Consider the following 21,781-nt stretch of genomic DNA (forward strand, 5'->3'; position numbering starts at 1 on the left):
AAGATCAGTTCCCAGTCTCTAGTAATAAGAAACAAATTCAAATTAAAAATGTGTTATACTGGGTACTTTCCTTTTCAAGAATATGCACTGAACTTAAGTTTATTAAATAAAATTGAGTATTATACATAATGACTAGCTACAGTCAGAGAGACAATCATCTACTGCCACTCTCTGGCGTCTCCCACAAAGCTAACGTCTAATCCAGTTTACTCCATCATCCTGAATGCTGAGTGACTAAACCTTCTTCACCAACCTCCCACGGGGGACCTTGTTAAAGTCCATGTAACAACATCCACTGTTTTGCCTCCATCAGCCATGCTGGGTAGCTCACCTGTTGCTAAGGGTGATTTGAATATCTCTGCTCGGGCCCTTGCAATTTCTACTTGTCTCCCACAGGGTCTGAGGGAACTCCTTGTCAGGCCCTGGGGATTAATCCAACCAAATTTGCCTCAAGACAGCAAACACCTCCTCTGTAATCTGTATAGGGCGCATGAAGATGAAGTTGATGCTGTTTTGCCTCATTTCTATAGACTCCGTGTCTGTTTCCAGAGTAAACACAGATGCAAAAAATCCATTTAAGAAGTACCCCCCCCCCCCCCCCCCCCGTTTCTTTTGGTTGCATTAGGACCAATTTTGTCCCTTGCACTCCTTAATATATCTGTAGAATCCCTTAGGATTCTCCTTCACCCTGTCTGTTGGAGCAGCCTCATGCCTTTTATCCCTTCTGGTTTCTTTCTTGTGTTCTCTTGCTTTTCTTGTATTCCATAAGCAGTTTCTACCTTTTGTTTCTACCTGCCTATACCTGTAAAGCACCTTTTTTTCTCTTAATCAGGGCCTCAAGATCTCTTGAAAACCACATTGCCTACAACTTTTATCTTTACCTTTTTATTCTGACAGGCGCGTGCAGGCTACGTGCCCTCAAAATTAAGACTGATTAAGAAAACTTTCCTGAACATGTTTGACAAACTCTTTCCAATCTAGCCATTTTTTAGTATGGGACCACCAGTCAGTATGTGGAAAGTTTAAAAAATCACCTACTGCAGCAGTCTTATTTTTCTTGAAACGGTCTGTGATCTCTCTACCAATTGGTTCCTGTAAATCCCGCGCACTGTTGAGTGGTCTGTAATATATCCTAATAAGTTGTCATACCTTTCTTATTCCTCAGTTCCACCCAGAACACCTCACTGGATGAGTTCTGTGCTGACCATTGCTCTGTCATTTTTCCTGTCTACAAATGCCACCCCTCCTCCTTTAAACACTCTAGCTCTGTCATGTCTTAAGCAACGGAAACCCCCCCAGAATATCGAGTTGCCAGACTTGCCCCTCCTGCAACCAAGTCTCACTAATAGCTACAGTATCATAATTCCAGGTGTTGAACCGTGCCCTGAGCTCATCTGCATTTCCCATGATATTTCTTGCATTGAAATATTCACAGCTCAGGGCATTAGTTGCACCTTGCTCAACCTTTGGATTCCTAACTTTGAGGTCTTAACAACATGTTTCTACACCCTGTTCTGGCACTCTGTTTTCAACCTCTACCCCCACCCCACACCCCAAGCAACTCTTATTTAAACCCCACCCCACTATGCAGCATTAACAAACCTTCCCACTCCACTCCTCTCCAGTTCAAGTGCAAATGTCTCTTCTGGAAGGGAGCCTAGTGAACCAAAAATCTGACGCCTCCTGCACCAACTCCTTGGCCATTTCAGACTTCGCTAGCACATGGCACGAGTATCAGTCCTGAGATCACAGTTCTGGAATGGAAGAATGGAGAGTAAATGGAGCATACTCATAAATATTTTCAGCACTTTTTCCGGTATAACCACATCTTTCCTATAACAAAGTTACCAGAACTGTACACAGTACTCTAAATTCAGCCTCAGCAATGACTTGTAGAACTGCAGTATAATGTCCCAGCTCCCATACTCAGTGCCCTTACTGAAGGTCAGTATGCTAAACACCTTTGCCTCCACCCTGTATAACTGATGCCACTCTCAACCAGCTCTGCACTACACAAACTATACCGACATAAATTAGGGATTGGGCGCGGCCACCCTCAGGGTGGAGGAGCAACACCTCATATTCTGTCTAGGTAGCCTCTGACCTGATGGCATAAACATCGATTTATCCCCTGCCAGTAAGTTTTCCCCATCCCCTTCCTCTTGTATTCTTCACTCTGGCCCTCACCTCTTCTCCTCATCTGCCTATCCCCTGGTACCCCTCCTTCCCTTTCTACCATAGTCCACTCTCTTTTCCTACAAGAGTCCTTCTTCTCCAGCCCTTTACCTTTACCTGGCTTCACCTATCACCTTCCAGCTAGTTCTGCTCCCCGCCCCCTCCCACGTTTTCATTCTGGCAACTTGCCCCCTCCTTCCAGTCCTAAGGAAGGGTCTCACCATGAAACATGAACTGTTTATTCATTTTCCTAGATGCTGCCCGACCTGCTGAGTTCCTCCAGCATTTTGAGTGTGAAATTCACTCTTACTCCTAGGTGTCAATACACTTCTGTGCCCTACCATTCAGTCCTAGTTGTCAATGCACTCTTTCATGCCCTACTGTGGATTGACATTCCAAATGCATTGCCTCACACTTGTCTGTATTGAAATTCATTTGCCAGTCCTCATCCATTTCCCTCACAAATCAATATTTGGAAATAACTCTGAAACTGTGTGGCTCAGGTGGGTGATAGTTGGGTTGAGTTGTTCTCCAACCTTGCAATTCATTTGCAAATGGAATGCCAAGATCAGAGAATAATTCAAACCAAAATCAATATTCCCCTGTAGTCTATGAAAACCAGCCTCCATTCCAGGATACAACCATCAACAATCACCGTCTGATTTTTGCCGCCAAGCTAGGTGTGCATGCATTCTACAACCTCGAGATTCAGGCAGCCACAAAACAAGAAATCCAGAAGAACCCCTTTTTTTAAAAAAAAGACAAACACAAAATGGGCAGAGAGAGAAAAATAACCTACAAATAATAAAAGTAACAAATAGAGTTTAGAATGAAAGTCATGAAGCCCAGAGCAGGTCATGGCCTCAGCCCAAGTGCAGCGAAGAGCGGAGTGAATGTTGTGGAGGAGTGAGCTGAGTCAGCCCAATCCTAGCCTCTGATCCCAACACTCTGCCTTTTCAATCCATCTGGCCCAGGGTTGAAATCATCCCAACATCAGGCCGTTTGTCGCTTTAGGACCCGGGCCCTGTCACATCGATACTCTTTGGGCCTGGATCTCACCACCACTTTTAAGCTTGTACCCAACTTTTCTAACCCAGTCTGGTGCTTGGATTGATCAAACCTTACTCTCAGTAAGATGGACAGGTCCTGAATCTTCTGCTCCTACTTTGCTTTGCTTGCCCCAACTTTGCCTCAAATGTGCCTTGACCTCACCTTGACTTCTGGAACTGACCTCGTGCCCGCACGCTTCACCCCTTCGGCCCCAGCCGTCTCTGCTCACTACGTCATAGTTTGCGGTGATCTTTCTTTTAAACAAAGAAAGATTATCAATAAAGTATTTAGTTGTATTTCTTTTTAACCACCGGTAAGTTCTTGCTAAGCTTCAGCAGCGCCATCTTAAACCGGAAATTTTAATAATCCACCTAACTCCTTGGGTTCCATGAGACCTAATCTTTCAGATCAGGACATTGTTAAAGACCTTGCTAATCAGGCTCTGTCTATCCAAAGCTGGTAGGTGCACGCACCCAAGTAATCCCATTGTTACGTTCACTGATGACATGGCAGTGGGGGGGGGGGGGGGGGGAGGGCTCATCACCAACAATGATGAGACGGCCTGCAGAGAGGTGGCGGAAGAGCTGGAGGCCCGGTGCCAGGCACATAACCTCTTCTTCGATGTCAGCAAGACAAAGTAGATGGTTGTAGAATTGAGGAGAACTTGCATCACTCACTCTCCCCTTTACATGTTGGCATAGTGGTGGAAATTGCAAGCAACTTCAAACTTTGGGAGTCCACATCTCACACAACCAGTCATGGTCCCAAAACACATCTTATATCGTCAGGAAAGCTCATCAAAGCCCCTACTTTCTGAGGGTGCTGATGAAAGCTGGACAATGTACTCGCGTCACTCTACAGATGTGCAGTAGAGAGCATCCTAACAAGGCCTCACTGCTTAGTATGGAAACTGTGCTGTGGTGATCAGGAAGATGCCACACTGGGCACCAGCCTACATGCCATCAAGGGCATATGAACAGAAAGGGGCCAGTAAAATCGTAGATCCCACCCACCCTGCTCATGGACTGTTTGTCCCACTCCCAACAGGGAGGAGGCTACTTTACATTTGTGCCAGGACTAAAGCTGATCAACGCCTCCACCCACTAACACCCCCCCCCCCCATACCCCCAACCACCACTACTTTTGCCATTTCCTGTCAGTCACCTTATGTATGGGCACTTCTGTGCCTAGTATTACTCTACGGCCATACAATCAATTTACATATGTATAAAAGCTATCTTATGTATGTATATCTATTGTATTTTTAAAATTTAATATTATTGTGTTCTTTATCTTTTGTGTTTTTTTGGGCTGCATTGGATCTGGAGTAACAATAATTTTGTTCAGCTTTACACTTGTGAACAGAAAATGGCATTAAACAATCTTGAATCCTGTTCCTTGGAATTCATTCTAGTAACTTTCCTATTAATATCAGATTATACAGTAGTTCCCTGTCTTTTACTTACTGCCCTCCTCAAACAGAATATTAGCCACTTTCCAGTTGTCTAGAACATCACCAGTAGCATCTCTGCAATTCTTTAGCCTACCACAAAGTCTGAGGGGGCCCTTGATCAGGCCCGAGGTGTGGGGGGGGGGGGCAGTTATCCACCTTATTGCACTTGAAGGCTGCTAATACCCTGACCTTGCTAACACTGTACAAATGTTCTCCAAAACATCTCCACTTTCTTCCCTTTCTCTTAAGCAAGCATGATTTTCCTCTCAGTAAACAGAGGAGAAACGTGTTTAAAATCTCACCAATTTCCCACAACTTGAGACATGGGTGGTCTTGCTGATCTCTTGGGACCACTCCCCTGCCATCCTTTTACTCTTAACGTAGCAATGAACCTCTTGGGATTTTCCTTAACTTAACCTGTTAAGTTAATCTGATACCCTTTCTTTACCCTCCTTGTTTCATCAAAGCAATACAATCTCTTTATAGCCAGCAAGGGACTCATTCATCCCTGACCTCCTAAACCCAATGTATGTTTCCTCTATTTTTTACCAGAGCCTCTGTATCGCTCTTTAGCTAAGCTTCCCTAAACTTGACATTTTTACCCTTTACCTTCACCTGCTCTTGGACCCTTGATATCACACTCTTAAAAGCCTCTCACTTTCTGTTGGTTTATTTCCCTTCAAACAGGCTCACCTCATCAACCTCTGCCGAATCCTGCTTTGTTCCCTCCAAATTGGTCTTGTTCTAGTTTAGGACACTAACTTGTGGGCCTGCCCTATCATTTTCCATTGCTCATTTTCCAGATGGAGTTCTGATGATAGATCTATTAATAAGCTTTTGTTTAACAAGTGGTTCAGCAATGATGCTTGCCGTTTTTATTTTATTGGCATACAGCACCTTCAAGCTACACTGCCCAGCCAGCATTCCTATTTAATCCCAGCCTAATTATGGGACAGTTTACAGTGACCTGTCTTTGGACTGTGGGAGGAAACTGGAGCACATAGAAACCCACATCATCACAGAGAGAACGTACAAACTCACTACAGGCAGCATTGGGAATTGAACCCAGATCGCTGGTACTGTAAAGCATTGTGCTTACCACTACACTTCTGTGCCGGTTTCTGTTCCGATCTATCCTTTTAGGAAGATGTTTTGGAGTGCTGATGCTCTTTTCTGGTATTGATGCTGTTCGGCTCCATATCAATTCCAGTTAGAGACAAAACCAAGTGATGGTTAATATCAAATTTTTAAAAATTATTTCAAGATGATCTGTGGTCAAAGGGTTGCTCTATATAATTGCATCATTTCCAATCCAAAAATAAATGCTTGTAAGATTTTTATATTCATGGAAATTATCATGGATTGTTCAGCAGTTAACTCGCATAATTCAAGTTGTATTTTGAAGAAAAATTTTTAAAAAGTAAATAGTTCTGGTGACTTGGACCAATAATTTTAATCATCTTGAACCAATAACTTTAATTCCTGTTTCAAAGTATAACTTCACCGTGTGTCACGGGTTCCTTCATCAATGTAGCACTTTCTGTGTGCAAAGGTCAAGTAGCAACATTTGAAATCTTAGTTTAAATAAAAGATGGAAACTGATCTCAAACACACAAAATTAGTATGGCTGGGTAACACTAATATTAAATCAAAGGTAATGCAGCAGAGATCATCAACAGTAAAGATGGTTTCCTTTGTGCCTTTAAGTGAAAATTGATTTGGTGCATATGCAGAATTTGATTGAATAATTTTCCGTATGTACTGCAATACTTCCGATTCGCTGTTTAAACTTCACTGTGGAATGGAATGTACATTCAATGTTGTAGGCACACTCTTGACTTTTTAAAATTCCTTCCCCTGTTTTCTTATTGGTCAGTCTGTAGCACACAGGAAGCTTGTACTTATTGCACGGAGATAACATAGCTTAAAGTATCATTTGGTTTAACATCACTGTCATTTAATTATTGAAAATCAGTTTAATTGAAGTAGGCTAAATGGAAGAACACATGTTATGAAATGTTGCCTCTTCCAGTTTCAAAACCAGAACCACCTCCGGCTGAAAAAAAGATTGAACTGAAAAAAGTTCACCCAGACAAAATTGATGTGGTTTCTACAAGGACTGATGAAAAGGGTAAGCTCTGATGTTGGCTAAATACTCGTGTACGTTAAACTGTGTTTCTGGTAACTGGAAAATGGCCTGTAGTGGCTGCAGTAAGAAGTAATTTGATCTTTTTACCTATACTACGTAAATTCATTTTTTTTCTGTAAGCATTTTCAGTACTTCATCTAAAAATGATACCTTCAGTGTACCCTCTCTTTTCTCTCGTACTTGCTCTGTCAGTGCACATCTCTGCAATTAAATTTGACCCGCAACCTTCCCGTACCCAGCCATGATGCCAACTAGTGAACTGTAGCGGATGGTCTTGAAGTTGGTTTTCAACTGCAGCATGAGTGGCAGTTTACTTTCCATAATATAAATAGTGGGAAAGGGTCCTGCTTGTAATTCTGTTTTCCACTATCTAGTAGTTGTATAGGCTGCAGGTAAATCCACTACGACGGCTCTGAAGGAGTTGGTGCGTATAGGGGTAAGGGACGTAGGAAGAGAATGATTTATGGGAAGAAATATTTATGTACAAGTATACATTATGCTTGTTTGAGAATAGTTTTAAAAGTTGATTAATGATTTCTCATTACTATTATGAACTATTGATTTAAAAAAATTGAAGTAAAGCTTGTTTCATCAATGACAACAAAACAATGGATCAAGAAAATACACAGTCAAACAGTTATAGCATGGTTAATCACTTATTCTTTTGGATATTAAGATACAGGAAGCACTCGTCAGGTCAGAAACACAGAAAGTGAAACATGATTAACTTTACTGATCCATGGTCTGTAAAGACCATGCTGATCGTTTGCGGCATTTTCTGTCTTCATTTCACATTATAATGTTTTTTTTCTGAATTTTGGCTTTCGTTTTCCTTTCAGTCTGCATACTTCCTCCCAGTGTTTTCCCCACATTATGTTCTGCCTAAGTTAGTTCAACCTTAGGACATCTCCTCTCTTCAAAGCTCAAGACCATTTCTATTGGTATTGAAGCCTGAAAAGACTGGATTCGGTGTGCTTATTCACGAAAACATCTGGTCGTTGACGCTGTTCTCAAGCAAATCTTCTACCTGTCCAGAAATGTATGAATACTGCTGCAGTAGATTTTGTTGATTCAGAGCTGGTATGTGGCTGAAAAATGTTCACCACTGGAACACTGAGGAGGCTTCTCGTGTGCTGTAGACATCTGGTTGGAATGAGGTTTTCTGCATGAACTGCTTGCACATTTTGTAATGGCCCAATCTATCTCAAATGATCTCTATCAGATGGAAGACACTCTGCTTATGATAACTTGCAAGACAACAAGAAAGTAATGCTCTGCCACAATAATGCACACTGCCTTGAATCTGGTCAGGAAGTGGTTTTGGCAGTACAGCATAACTTTTCTCTAGGGGTTTTGATCAAGAATTGGGTTACAGTTTTCACATTACTGTTGTCATATCTTTTGGAAAAAAATGCTTTCAATAGCAATTGTTTATGACTTAAGTGTTTTCAAACATCTATATTTAGTCTTGATGGGATTCTCAAATAAAATGGAAATGGTAGTGTTGCAGAGTGTGGTTTAGATAGTTTGTGACGCAGAATATTAATTAATTGAAAGAGGGAGCAGACTGTTCAATCCTTTGAGCCTGTTCCATCGTTCAAAGAGCCTTGCCTGTGCTGCATATTGAGCGCGATGACCATTTTCTTTTGTACTGGGCTATTCAGTCCTTCATGCTGCTTCTAACATTCAGTGATATCAAAGCTGACCTTTACCTCAGTGGCATTTTCATGCACCATCTGCATATCCAGTGATTCACTTAATGTCTAAAAAAGTAGAGCAATGGACAGACTATTGAGCCCACTTAATTGTATTGATCATGATGCTAATTTATACTAAATTTCTCCTGCATATCATGCGTAGCCTTCCATTTCTTTTTTTTAATTCAAGTGTAAGACCTACCTGGGGGTAGCAACAGTGGCCATGCCACTGGCTCTGAGTCAGGCCCTGTGGCTCAGGAGGGCAGGAAACTGAAGAGGATGGCAGCAGTAACAGGGGACTCTATAGTCAGGGGGACAGATAGGTGAATCTGTGGATGCAAAAAGGAAACACGGACGGTAGTTTGCCTCCCAGGTGCCAGGGTCCGTGATGTTTCAGATCATGTCCACGGGGGAGGGTGAGCAGCCAGAAGTCGTGGTATATATTGGTTCCACTGACATAGGGAGAGAAGGGGAAGAGGTTTTGAAAAAAAGTACAGGGAGTTAGGAAGGAAGCTGAGAAGCAGAACTTCAAGGGTAGTAATCTCAGGATTGCTGCCGGTGCCACGCAACAGTAAGTTTAGGAATAGAATGAGGTGGCGGATAAATGTGTGGCTGAGGGATTGGAGCAGAGGGCAGGGATTCAGATTTCTGGATTGTTGGAACCTCTTCTGGGGCAGGTGGGACCTGTACAAAAGGGACGGGTTGCATTTGAATCCGAGGGGTCCAATAACCTTGCGGCCAGGTTTGCTACAGCTGTTGGGAGTAGTTTAAACTGATAAGGCAGGGAAATGGGAACCAGTATGATAGGACTGAGGATGAGCCGGCAGGTTCACAAGTAGATAATGTAATATGAATGTAAAGAAGAACAAGCCAATGATTGGGTACAACTGCAGACAGAGCAAAGAGTTGAGGTGTACCACAAATTCATAAGGGTGAAGAAAGCAGGACTGAAGGTGCTCTATTTAAATACATGGAGCATTCAGAATAAGGTGGACGAACTCATGGCACAAGTAGAAATTGGTCGGTATGACTGTGGGCATCACTGTGTCGTGGCTGAAAGAAGGCCATAGTTGGGAGCTTAACCTCAAAAGAAATACTTTGTATCGAAAAGACAGGCAGGAAGGCATAGGCAGTGGTGTGGCTCTCAGACATGGAATTACATCTTTAGAAAGAGGTGACTTAAGGATCTTTGTGAGCGGAGTTTAGAACCTCCAGGGATAAAAAAAAACACATTATGGGAATCATATATACACCTCCAAATAATAGCCAAGATGCAGGGTTGAGATTGCAAAGGGAGCTGGAAAGAGCATGTAATAAGGATAATGACACAATTGTAATGGGGACCAATATGCAAGGGGATTGAAAAATCAGGTTAGTGGTGGATCACCAGAGAGGGAATTTGCTGAATGCCTACAAGATGGCTTTTTAGAGCAGCTTGTGCTTGAGCCTACTCAGGGAAAGGGTGTCTTAGACTGGGTGTTGTGTAATAACCCAGATCTTATTAGGGAACTTAAGGTAAAGGAATCCTTAGGAGACAGTGGATCATAATGCAAATGAATTTATACTGTAGTTTCAGAGGGAGAAGGTCAAGTCACATGTATCAGAATGGAATAAAGGGAATTACAGAAGCATGAGAGAGGGGCTTGCCGAGTGGGATTGGAGTGGGATACTGGTGGGGATGATGGCAGAGTAAAGGTGGCTGAAGTTTCTGGGAATTGTTCACCAGGCGCAGGATGGGTATGCTCCACGGAAGTTGTTCTCAAATGGCCGGTCCAGGCAACTGTGGCTGACAAGGGAAATTAAGGACTGCATAAAAGCCAAGCGAAGGGCATATAAGGTAGCAAAAGTGAGTGGGAAGTTGGATGATTGGGAAGCTTTAAAATCCAGCAGAAGGCAACTAAAAAAGCTATAAGAGGGAAACAATGAAATATAAGGGCAAACTAGCCAATAATTTAAAGCAGTGTACTAAAAGGTTTTTTTAGTTATATAAAGAATAAAAGGAGGTGAGTGTTGATATTGGACCACTGGAAAATGATGCTGGTAGATAGTGATGGGGCACAAAGAAATGGTAGATGAACTTAATAAGTACTTTGCTTCAGTCTTTACTAGCTGTATGCCGGAGGTCTGTGAGTACCATTGCTATTACAGAGGAAAAAGTGCTAGGCAGACTGAAACTTCTTAAGGTGGATGTCACTACATCCCAGAGTCCTGAAAGAGGTTGCTGAAGCGATATCCGATGCATTGGTCATGATCTTTCAAGAATCACTTGATCCTGGCAAGGTCCTGGAGGACTGGAAGATTGCGCATGTCACTCCACTCTTTAAGAAGTGGGGAAGAGAAAAGAAAGGAAATTATAGGCCAGTTAGCATAAGCTCAGTGGTTAGGAAAATGTTGGAGTCCATTGTTAAGGACAAGGGTTCAGGGTACTTGGAGACTAATGATAAAATAAGACAAAGTCAGCATAGTTTCTGTGAAGGGAAATCTTGCCTGACAAATCTGTCCTTTGAGGAAGTAACAAGTAAGGCGGACAAAGGAGAGCAGTAGATGTCATTTATCCTTGTCTCAGAAGGGATGTGTTGTCATTGGAGAGAGTCCAGAGGAGGTTCATGAAGATGATTCGGGGAATTAAGGGGTTAATGTATGAGGACTGTTTAGTGGCTCTGGGCCTGTACTCACTGGAATTCAGAAGAATGGGGAGGTGGGGGGAAGATGTCAGTGAAATGTTGAAAGGACTAGATCAGATGGATGTGGAGAGGATGTTTCCTATGGTAGGGGTATTCGGAACTAGAGGGCACAGCCTCAAAAAAATTGAGAGGCAACTTTTTAAGAACAGGAGTAAGGAGGAATTTTTTTTAGCCAAAGAGCAGTGAATCTGTAGAATGCCCTGCCACAGACTGCAGTGGAGGCCAAGTCCGTGGGTATATTTAAGGCAGAAGTTGATAGTTTCCTGATTGCTCAATGCTTTGAAGGATGTGGCAAGAAGGCAGATGTATGGGATTGAGTGGGATCTGGAATGATCCATGATGGAATGTGGAGCAGACTCCACCTGTAAGGCTGTGCCAACTTGATAGCTCACTTTTAAATCTAGGCAGCGCTCTGGTAAGCCTCTTCTGTACCCTCTCCACCATCACCACATCCTTCCTATAATGTGATGATCAAACTACACGCAATACTCCAAGAGTGGTCTGACCATATTGCATGACTTCCTTGCTCTTATTCTCAACACGCTTACAACACAAACATGCTGTAGACGTTCTTTACCAACTGATCCATTGTGTAGCCATATCCCAACGAGTTACATCCCTTCAAATGTGCATGAATTCAGGAAACTGCAGAGTAGTGGGGGAGGTATAAAGGCCACAAGTTCAAGTGCAGCAACATCCTTTCAACCATTCAGTCTTGAACCCACTGGGATAAAGCTAATCACCAGTACAGTTTAGTAGCACAGTGACCACTCTGATCACTTTGCCAGAAGATGGACTTTTTATTGTTTTAATTGTTTGTTTCTTTTGTAAAAATTCTATTTAGCTTATTTAATATGTGCTTTTCCTGTGATTACTGTTTATATGATATTATGTCCCTATGATCCTGCTGCAAATTAAGTTTTTTCACTGCATTTTTGCAAACACATACAGTAATTTGCGTGTGTCAATAAACCCAATGTTAACTTTGGTTCTTCACCCCAGCCCATGAAAGATGAATCTTGCCTTTATCCCATTGTTGCAGTTAGTTGAAAACAAACCATAACTGCTAAGAGGCTGATTGTGGGAATTGACACTGTATAAAGTGCTCCCAATATAGTTTAAGTTCCAAATTTAAGAAAATGTGTTTGATCCTCTATTACAAAAGCAATAAAAAAACTAACAAAACTAAATTGGTGATTTTGCAAAATCAGAATAACTAAATTTCATTAACAACAGAGTTCCAATTATCAGTCAACAAAAAAAAATCTCACTCCCTGGTTGCCTCTAACTCTGAACAAGACTAAACTAACTAAAAGAAACCATGCATATGTAACCATGCTCATACTGCATCTGGTGCTCCCGGTGTGGCCTTTTATATATTGATGAGACCCGACACAGACTGGGAGACTTTCGTTGAACACCTACACTCTGTCCGCCAGAGAAAGCAGGATCTCCCAGTGGCCACACATTTTAATTCCACGTCCCATTCCCATTCTGATATGTCTATCCATGGCCTCCCCTACTGTCAAGATGAATCCACACTCAGATTGGAGGAACACCACCTTATATACCGTCTGGGTAGGCTCCAACCTGATGGCATGAACATTTTTCTTCTCTAACTTCCGTTAATGCCCCTCCTCCCCTTCTTACCCTATCCCTGACATATTTAGTTGTTTGCCTGTTCTCCATCTCCCACTGGTGCTTCTCCCCCCCCCCCCCCCACCTTTCTTTCTCCCGAGGCCTCCCGTCCCATGATCCTTTCCCTTCTCCAGCTCTGTATCACTTATGCCAATCACCTTTCCAGCTCTTAGCTTCACCCCACCCCCTCCAGTCTTCTCCTATCATTTCGCATTTCCCCCTCCCCCCACTACTTTCAAATCTCTTACTATCTTTCCTTTCAGTTAGTCCTGACGAAGGGTCTCGGCCCGAAACGTCGACAGTGCTTCTCCCTATAGATGCTACCTGGCCTGCTGTGTTCCACCAGCATTTTGTGTGTGTTATTGTTTGAATTTCCAGCATCTGCAGATTTCCTCGTGTTTGCTCTTAACATTTTAAGTTATTGATCTTTCATCTGAAAAGGACTTTAAGGAATGTAAGAAGATAGAACTGTACTGTATGTAAAAACTGGAGATTTTTTCCAAAGATGTTGCTGGATCATCTAAGTACCTTTATTTTTTAATTATTAATGTTTTGTATATTTGAATTTTCAAATCTCACCTAATTCCTGAGGGGAAAAATACTGTTGTTTAGCTGTGTCAGACACTTTCAATACCATTGACTTCATATGTACTGCATGTGGTTTCGTGTGTGTTTCTGTTGATCTTAATAGAACAGAAAGTAAATGGGAGGAGGAAACTGTCTCTCACTTATTGGCATTGGCAGTCATAACTAATTTATTTCTTATCCGCCATGAGCAAAACCACACACCAAGTTTTTGTACTATTTTTATTCCAGACACTGAATTCCTGTATGGGAACATTTTGCCCAAACACTGAAAACAGGAACAGTCAGGGTGGGTAATAGGTTCTTCCCTCAGGCTATTAGGCTTCTGAATAACCTGCCACATTGCATTTCCTGTCACTGGTTAACCTGTTCCATACTTTACAACATGCACCTTGATTTGTTATTTATGTGTGATTCATCTGTAGAATTTATTCTTGCCCTCATAAGTTATTGTGTTTTATGTGTAATACTGTGCTTTACATTCTGATTTTGAAAAGCGCTGTCTTGTTTTTATATACATTATATACATGTATATAATTAAATGACATTAAACTTGACTTAATCCGATCAGTCACATTTGCAACACTGCTGTACTCATCAGTAATTACTGTGCCTCCCAATGGAGTTTTTTTTTCAACAAAATCATGAAATGATATGTAAAAACTGTCCTTCCTCACAAGCTTTATATTGCTTTAAAACACACACTTCTATTTTCTAGTGCATAAATTGGTAAATTACTGATGGTCGATTTCTCAGTGTATCATTACTGAGTTTCTTTCAGCGAAAAATGAGGGAACTGTGAATAAAATGAAATGTTCTTCCACTTGGTCAGGTCAAAAAATTATTGTGGTAATTTTCATCTGAGTGAAGCACTCTGCAGTCAATACCACTTTTTGCTTTACAAGCGGTGACCCAGTTAATTGTTTATCTTAACTCATTGGGTTTGTACTTCACGCATCATTAAGCGGTTACTTTAGCAAGTTGAAATGATGAGCTCGCACCTCTCTTCCTTGAGAGCCATCAGTTATCTTAAAGTTACTTTTACTCTTTCAATGAGTAGCATTGTGTGACATCAGAGAACTGAGAAAAGGGGCTCTCAAATCCCAGTGTCAACAAAACATCATTTTCCCATAACCCCTCATTCCTGCTGTCAACAAGCACATACCCAGTTCCATCTTGAATCTCTCAAAGCAGTAAATTTCACCTTGTATTTCGTCTTTGCCTTTGGACTGTTTATATCCTCCCTCCTTTTTCATGCAGTGTTAGGCTCCTTTTTATTAATTCTGTGAATGTTGTTTGAAACGTATTTGCCTTTTAGATTTCAAATTTTTAAAAAAAATGCTGCAAGCACTCACCAGTTTAATCAGCTCAACAGAAGGAGAAATAGTGAATGTATTAAACCCAGGATCCTTGCTCAAAATTTTTCTTTCACACATGCAAGTAACCAACTGAGTGTTTCCAGCATTTTTGTTTTGATTTTGTTTTGGGTTTCTAGCATCTGTAGTTTTTAAAAAAAAATATTTCCCCCTTTGGATCTTCATTAGTTCTCCAGTTGTCTCCTGAATCAAAATTAAAGGTTTGGAGCTTATCCAGGCAATTTTCCCATTCATCCAACCAGGTTATCTTAACAGCAAAACTGACGCAAAGTTCTTTGTCAATGTCTAAGTGACTCTTTACTCAGCAAAGGGTCCAAATACCTGAAGGAGTTGGGAATCTGATTCTGAGGAGCAGGAATGATGGCCAAGGTGAAACACAAGTCCAGAAGATAGCAGCAGTACCCTATGTCGCCTCTTTCTAATGATTTGATTTCATTTTTTTTTACCAACAGAGCAATGCCACCACCTCTGCATTCCTGCCTGTCCTTTCGGTTCAATGTGTATGCTTGGCCATTAAGCTCCAGCTATAATCATCTTTCAGCCGTGACTTATTAATGCCAACAACATCATACATGCCAATCTGTAACTGTGTTACAAGTTCATCTACCTTAGTCCATACATTGCATGCATTCAGATATAGCACCTTCAATCCTGTATTCACTCTTTTCAATTTTGTCCACGTTTGATATTACAGCTCTTCCTGTTGACTGCAATTTTGGCCTATCATCAGCCTCTCCTCACTCGGAATCTCACTGCACAATGCCTTTGTTTGTATCCAAGTGGCCTCATCTTCAGCAGTATCACTCCAGTTCCCATCCCCCTGTCAAACCCACCCAAACTATTCTAGACAACCTGCCAGCAAGAATATTGGACCCCCTCCAGTTCAGGTATAACCCATCCCTTTTGTACAGGTCATACCTTCCCCAGTGGAGATCCCCATGATCTAGAAATCTGAAGCCCTGCCCTGACACCAGTTCCTTAGCCATGCATTCACCAGCCAGATCATCCTATTACTCTCACTAGCATGTGGCACGGGCAGCAATCCAGAGATTACTGCCCTGGAGTTTCTGTTATTCAGTTTTCTACCCAGCTCCCTAAAATCTGTCTTCAGGATCTCCTTACCTTGTCACCCAAGTCGTTGATGCCAATCTGATGCTCACCCTTGCCCATGAGAATGCCACGGACCCAATCTGAGACACCCCCGATCCTGGCAGCAGGGAGGCGACATTCCATCTGGATGTCTCCGTTGTGCCCACAGAACCTTGTCTCTGTTCCTCTGACTACGGAATCTCCTATCAACACTTTAGTCCTCTTCACCTTTCTGCTCTTCTGAGCCACAGCTCCAGGCTCAGTGCCAGAGACCTGTTCACTGTGGCTCACCCATGGTAGCTCATCTCTCTCAATAATAATACTAGTATTGAGGGGAATGGCAACAGGGGTACTCTGCATACCTGTACGCTTCCCCTCCTCCTCCTGACGGTCACCCAGTTACCTGTCTCCTGTTATCTAGGGGTAACTACCTCCCCATAGCTCCTGTCTTTCACCACCTTGTTCTCCCATATGAGTCGAAGGTCATCGAGCTACAGTGTCAGTTCCTTAATACATTCTCTCAGGAGCTGCAACTCGGGTGCACCTGGTGCAGATCTGCTTAACCTGACTTCCCACATCACACAGAGTACAAAACACTGCACCTGGAGCCATTCTTGCTATACTATGCATGAACAGGTGAGGAATGAAGAAATAAGGACAGAGAGTGTGCATAATTTACAAGGCAGTGTACCTCGCCTAAACCTAATGAGCCAATGCCTCCCTAAACACTGGCACACTCCATGTAACTGGCCACTCCATTTGAGTTATTCCTACTGGCTCTTTCTAATGATACCCCCTTGCTGATTGGTCACTCCTCAACTCAGAAGAGCTTCTGTGAAGCTCTGACTTCAAAATATCGATCACTGTCCTGATTTAAAAAATTAGCTCTTTTCCTCACCCAGCATGGATTGCCCAACTCAGAGAAAACTGGCTTGAAGCTCTACTTTTTGAATCTTGAATGCGGACCTGATTGAAAGTAGCTACTTTTACACACCTTGCTGATTGGTTGCTCCTCAAAAAGTAGCTCTTTTCACTTACCCCTGCTGTGGATTGTTCCATTTGATCCAGAGATCCAAAATATTCTGCCTGTCACGATTGATGTACAGGGGTCCAAGAGAAAATGTATGCAATGTAGCCCGTAACTCCAATGTAACTCCAGAGTCCCTTTTAACTGTTTCCATCGGTCCTTTATTTTCAGTTCCTTCCACCTTTTTTAAAGCAAAAAAGCCACATTTCATTAACCAAGATTGGCACATTGACCTCTTGTCCACCAAACCCAACCATCCTTCAGTTCTCCCACAACAATCCTGGATCTGCATCTCTCCCTTCTCCTATGTTGTGTACCTGGAATATTGTGTACAGTTTTGGTCTCCAGGTTTAAGGAAGGACATTCTGGCAATTGAGGAAGTGCAGCGTAGGTTCACTAGGTTGATTCCTGGGATGGCAGGGCTGTCTTACGCAGAGAGATTGGAGAGATTGGGCTTGTACACACTGGAATTGAGGAGATTGAGAGGGGATCTGATTGAAACGTTTAAGATAATTAAAGGATTTGATAGGATTGAGGCAGGAAATATGTTCCAGATGTTGGGAGAGTCCAGTACCAGAGGGCATGGATTGAGAATAAGAGGTCAGTTATTTAAAACAGAGTTGAGGAAGAGCTTCTTCTCCCAGAGAGTTGTGGAGGTGTGGAATGCACTGCCTCGGAAGATGGTGGAGGCCAATTCTCTGGATGCTTTCAAGAAGGAGCTAGATAGATATCTGATGGAAAGGGAAATTAAGGGGTATGGGGACAAGGCAGGGACTGGGTATTGATAGTGGATGATCAGCCATGATCTCAGAATGGCGGTGCGGACTCGAGGGGCCGAATGGTCTACTTCTGCACATATTGTCTGTTGTCTATTGTAACTGAGAAAACTGTGCCCTACTTTTCAACCATTACCAGTTGACTTTGTCAGTGGTTCCTGTCCTTCGTTATTGTCAATTTTTCATTTGAAGAGACAGTCATCAGTTCCTTTTAAACTAAGTTACTTTCCATCTACTGTTCCTACTAAAGATTCAAACTTTTTGTGGAGTCTCAATTCTGTGCCCATCTCTCTTTGAGCTTTTTGAACTTGTCCCAAATAGCTTCTGTCATTTTCCTCTGCAAAGGCACCCTGATCAGTGTCATCACATTTGTACAGTAGGTAATTCGTGAACTATCTTCTTTAATGGTTTGCTGATCACATTTTTTTGGTGTATTTCCTCCATTAAAGTTCAAAGTATGTACACCTAATGCAGCCTTGAGATCTGTCGCCTTACAGGCAGCCACAAGACAAAGAAACCCCATAAGAACCCATTTAAAAAAAGAGCATTAAACACCCAGTGTGCATTGAGGAAAGAAATCGTGCAAGGAATAAAAGTAGGCAGATAGCATTCAGAACTAAAATTTCACAAAAGAAAAGAAACCAGGCATCACTGCGGTGGGAGTAGGTCATAGCCTCAGTTCATCTCAGAGCCGAGGAAATGTCGTGGAGCACAGGTGTGAAGCCAGCCATCGCTGCAGTGGGAGTAGGCCACAGCCTCACTTAAGCACACAGCTGAGTAAATGTCCTGGAGCAGCAAGCAAAACTGGCCCGTCCCTTGCCCTCAGTCCCGACAAACTGACCTTTCAGACTAGTCTGGTGCTTAATTCGTTCCTCACTCCCTGACAGTTCTGGGGCCCGTGCTTAAATCGATCAGACGTCGGGACTTGCCACTTGCTCCCGCCTTTGCCTCCTCTCCTCACCTCTGTTCATCTCTGCACACCTCTTCATTTTTAGCAGTGATTGTTATTAATAATGTATCTAGTAGTTTCATTTGTTTTATCCAACTTGGTAGGATTGTCCTTCATTTGAAGCTACCTTGTAAAGAAATACAATCTTTCAACTTCCGCGATTTACTTGAATTCATAATTTCTTTGAAGACAGCTGACCTCAGATCAGCTTCAACCCACACAGATTCTGAAATACGACGTTAGTTATGCTGCTTCCCTGAGGAGAATAATTCCTTATTTATTTGTTCTTCGTTGCTGACTGAATTTATTCAAGTAGTCGTTGTTGCAAGAAGTTGATGTTTAGTAAAAGAACGTAGCAGATTGGTTGCTGAAACCTGAAGCCAGTGAGAGCCAAAGGCCAGATGAGCTATTCCTCAGAGATGGCTGTTGCGATGATGGACCCTCTGGTTGTTATCTGCCGGAGTACTGTAAATTCTGGAATTGTTTCTGTGGATTGAAGGTAGCAAATGTGACCCTGCTGCTTTAAGAAAATAATGTGAGAGAAAAGATCAATGGTAGGGAAATTGCTGGAATCTAAATATACTAACAGAACAGATAGAAAAGAATAATTAGATTGAGCATGAATTTTTGAAAGGGAAATTATGTCTTATTAATCTATTAAGATGCTTTAAGAGATTGGCTAGTTAAGTAGATGAACCTCTGGATGCGGTAGATTTTCAGGTTTTCAATGTGTGTTTTACAGATTGATCACCACGTTGAAACTCATGGAATGAGATTAATATTAGGGAGTTGGGATATAAAGTGAAAAGGAGTACCCCGAAGTAACCACTGTGAACGTGGTAAATTGGCAGGGCTTAGGTTTGCAGTGATCAGTTGTGATACTGCAAAATACTGCATTCATTTCAGTTCAGCTTTTTTTTTGTTTTACATTTTCAACCTAATATGGTTGATGTGTTGAATCTCGCTGTCTTCCAGGTTACTGCTTTAAGTCTGAATGAAGATTACTGTGATTCTGTCCGACACCCCTCTTCTCTCCCCCCCCCCCCCCACTCCTGCCCCAAGAAAACTGCACTTATGTGAATGATTTAAAGAAAATCTTAATTCCTGTGGGATTAATATCTTGTAAACTGCAGGCAATTTCCTTGTAGTTTACAAGATTTTAATCTCAACACAAATGCAGAGAGGGTGAAGGGCATTCCTGGAAAAGATGTATTGGGATTTTTCTATAATGTGAAGACTGTATTACATGCATGTGTGAAGAAAAGCAAGCTGGAAAAATAATGTTGATTTATTTATTTTTACATAAGTTCTGTAAGTGAATTTTCAGTCCATATTGTGGAGTGCTATAGAACAGTTGGATCTGGGAATACAGATCTTCTTTCTTTTTCAATCTTTTTATTGAATTTCATATATATAAAAAAACATAACATAATGATGAATAGGTTATAAATGCATTAGACTTGAAATTCAATTAATAATAGGATAACAATATCCTATTAAAATATCAACAGGAAAACATAGTACATTATCAATCAAGCCTATAATAATTATATGAAAAAGATAAAAATAATCATCAAAAGAAAAAAAATTATGAAAATACAAGCAAAAAATATATATTGAGAAAAAAAAATACTAAACTAAACTAACATGGGCAATAATAACAGTTTATTTGTATATGATAGTGCCAAAAACTCCGGAACTCCATACCAGAACAAGAATAAGCAAAGAGAAGGTCTGGGAGAGGTCAAATTAATTCATATGAAAATGTCGAATGAACGGTCCCCAAGTTTCTTCAAATTTAACTGATGAGTGGGAATACAGATCTATAATTTCTTGCAAGTGGCATCACAGATAGATAGGGTTGTAAAGAAGGCTTTTGGCACATTAGCTGTCTTAAATCAAAGTACTCAGTACAGGAGTTGGGATGTTAGGTTGAAGTTGTATAAGACATTAGTGAGGCCTAATTTGGTCACCTACCTACAGGAAAGATGTAAGTAAGATTGCAAGAGTGCAGAGAAAATGTACAAGGATATTCCCAAGAATGGAGATGTGAGTTATAGGGTAAGGTTGAATAGGTTGGGACTTCGTTCCCTAGAGTTCAGGAAGGGTTTAGATAGGGTAAATGTAAGCAGTGCTTTTCCACTGAGGGTGGGTGAGCCTCGAACCTGAGGTCACGGGTTAAGGGTGAAAATTGAAATGATTAAGGGGAACATGGGGGGGGGGGAACTTCTTCACTCAGAGGGTAGTGATTGTGTGGAACGAGGTGCCAGTGGAAATGGTGGATGCGGGGTTCAATTTCAACATTTAAGGGAAATTTGGATAGGTACATAGATAGGAGTGGTATTGTTCAGGTGCAGGTCAATGGGACTGGGCAGATTAATAGTTTGGCATAGACTAGATGGGCTGAATGGCCCTTTTCTGTGCTGTTCTATAACTCTCACAGATTGAGTAGTGACTTGTGAATTGTGTAAAAGTGAATTTCTTTAATCTGCATGGCCATAAAGTGACAATTATCTCCTGTTGTTTCTCAAGCAAATTGATTCTCACTACGTTCCCTTTTTGAGATGTCACGAACACTTAAAAAATATCCTTTCTTCTTTCCACCGGGTAACCTCGTGCTATTGCGGTCATCGGTAGAAATTTTGCTGCAGTGTGTGCTGACTGTCTCTATTCTTGGATCCCATTGTGGTGGACCATGGAAGTCTGTGGCAGATCTTATTGATCTTTCATTTTCTTTTCCACTGTGTCTGTGTTCTGTAGGTCACAAGTTTTCTGTTGGGCCTTGGTCTGTAGGTTGGATTTCAGTTTGCTCAGTTTGTCATTGATTGGCCCTTTCTCACCAATCTAGTCTTGCTGTTTGATCTTTATCCAGTCTCTACACTGGTGCTGATTATGGGGAACTTCAGGGCAGATGACACACCACGTGGCTCCTGTTGGTTGAGAGTCATCAGGTTGTTTAGTACTGATGTCTAAAAGGAGATGCACTTTAAGATGGTGCTGGTGAAGCACTGTTGACTGTTAGCTGGTAGCAAACAAAACTGTAAATTACTGTAATAATCACACTTTTTCTCGGATATATAGTGCAATCGATGGCCTGTGATTTCCCTTTCGGAGCTGAGCTTTTGAGCCGCCT

At 41.8% G+C, this 21,781-nt stretch overlaps 1 protein-coding gene across 3 annotated transcripts in view; it reads left to right on the forward strand.

The window, feature by feature from the left end:
* cd2ap (CD2-associated protein) overlaps positions 1-21,781 on the forward strand; it is a 193,887-nt gene that overhangs the window by 152,873 nt on the left and 19,233 nt on the right. For 2 of the 3 annotated variants that reach the window (XM_059981582.1, XM_059981584.1), the window contains one exon: positions 6,711-6,809. The exons of the other annotated variant lie outside the window; for it this stretch is intronic. In XM_059981582.1, coding sequence (XP_059837565.1) covers positions 6,711-6,809 — 99 coding nt within the window. The remainder of the gene's footprint in view (positions 1-6,710; positions 6,810-21,781) is intronic. 3 annotated transcript variants of the gene reach the window in all.

Source organism: Hypanus sabinus, chromosome 10, assembly GCF_030144855.1.
Source record: "Hypanus sabinus isolate sHypSab1 chromosome 10, sHypSab1.hap1, whole genome shotgun sequence".
NCBI classification, from domain to species: domain Eukaryota; kingdom Metazoa; phylum Chordata; class Chondrichthyes; order Myliobatiformes; family Dasyatidae; genus Hypanus; species Hypanus sabinus.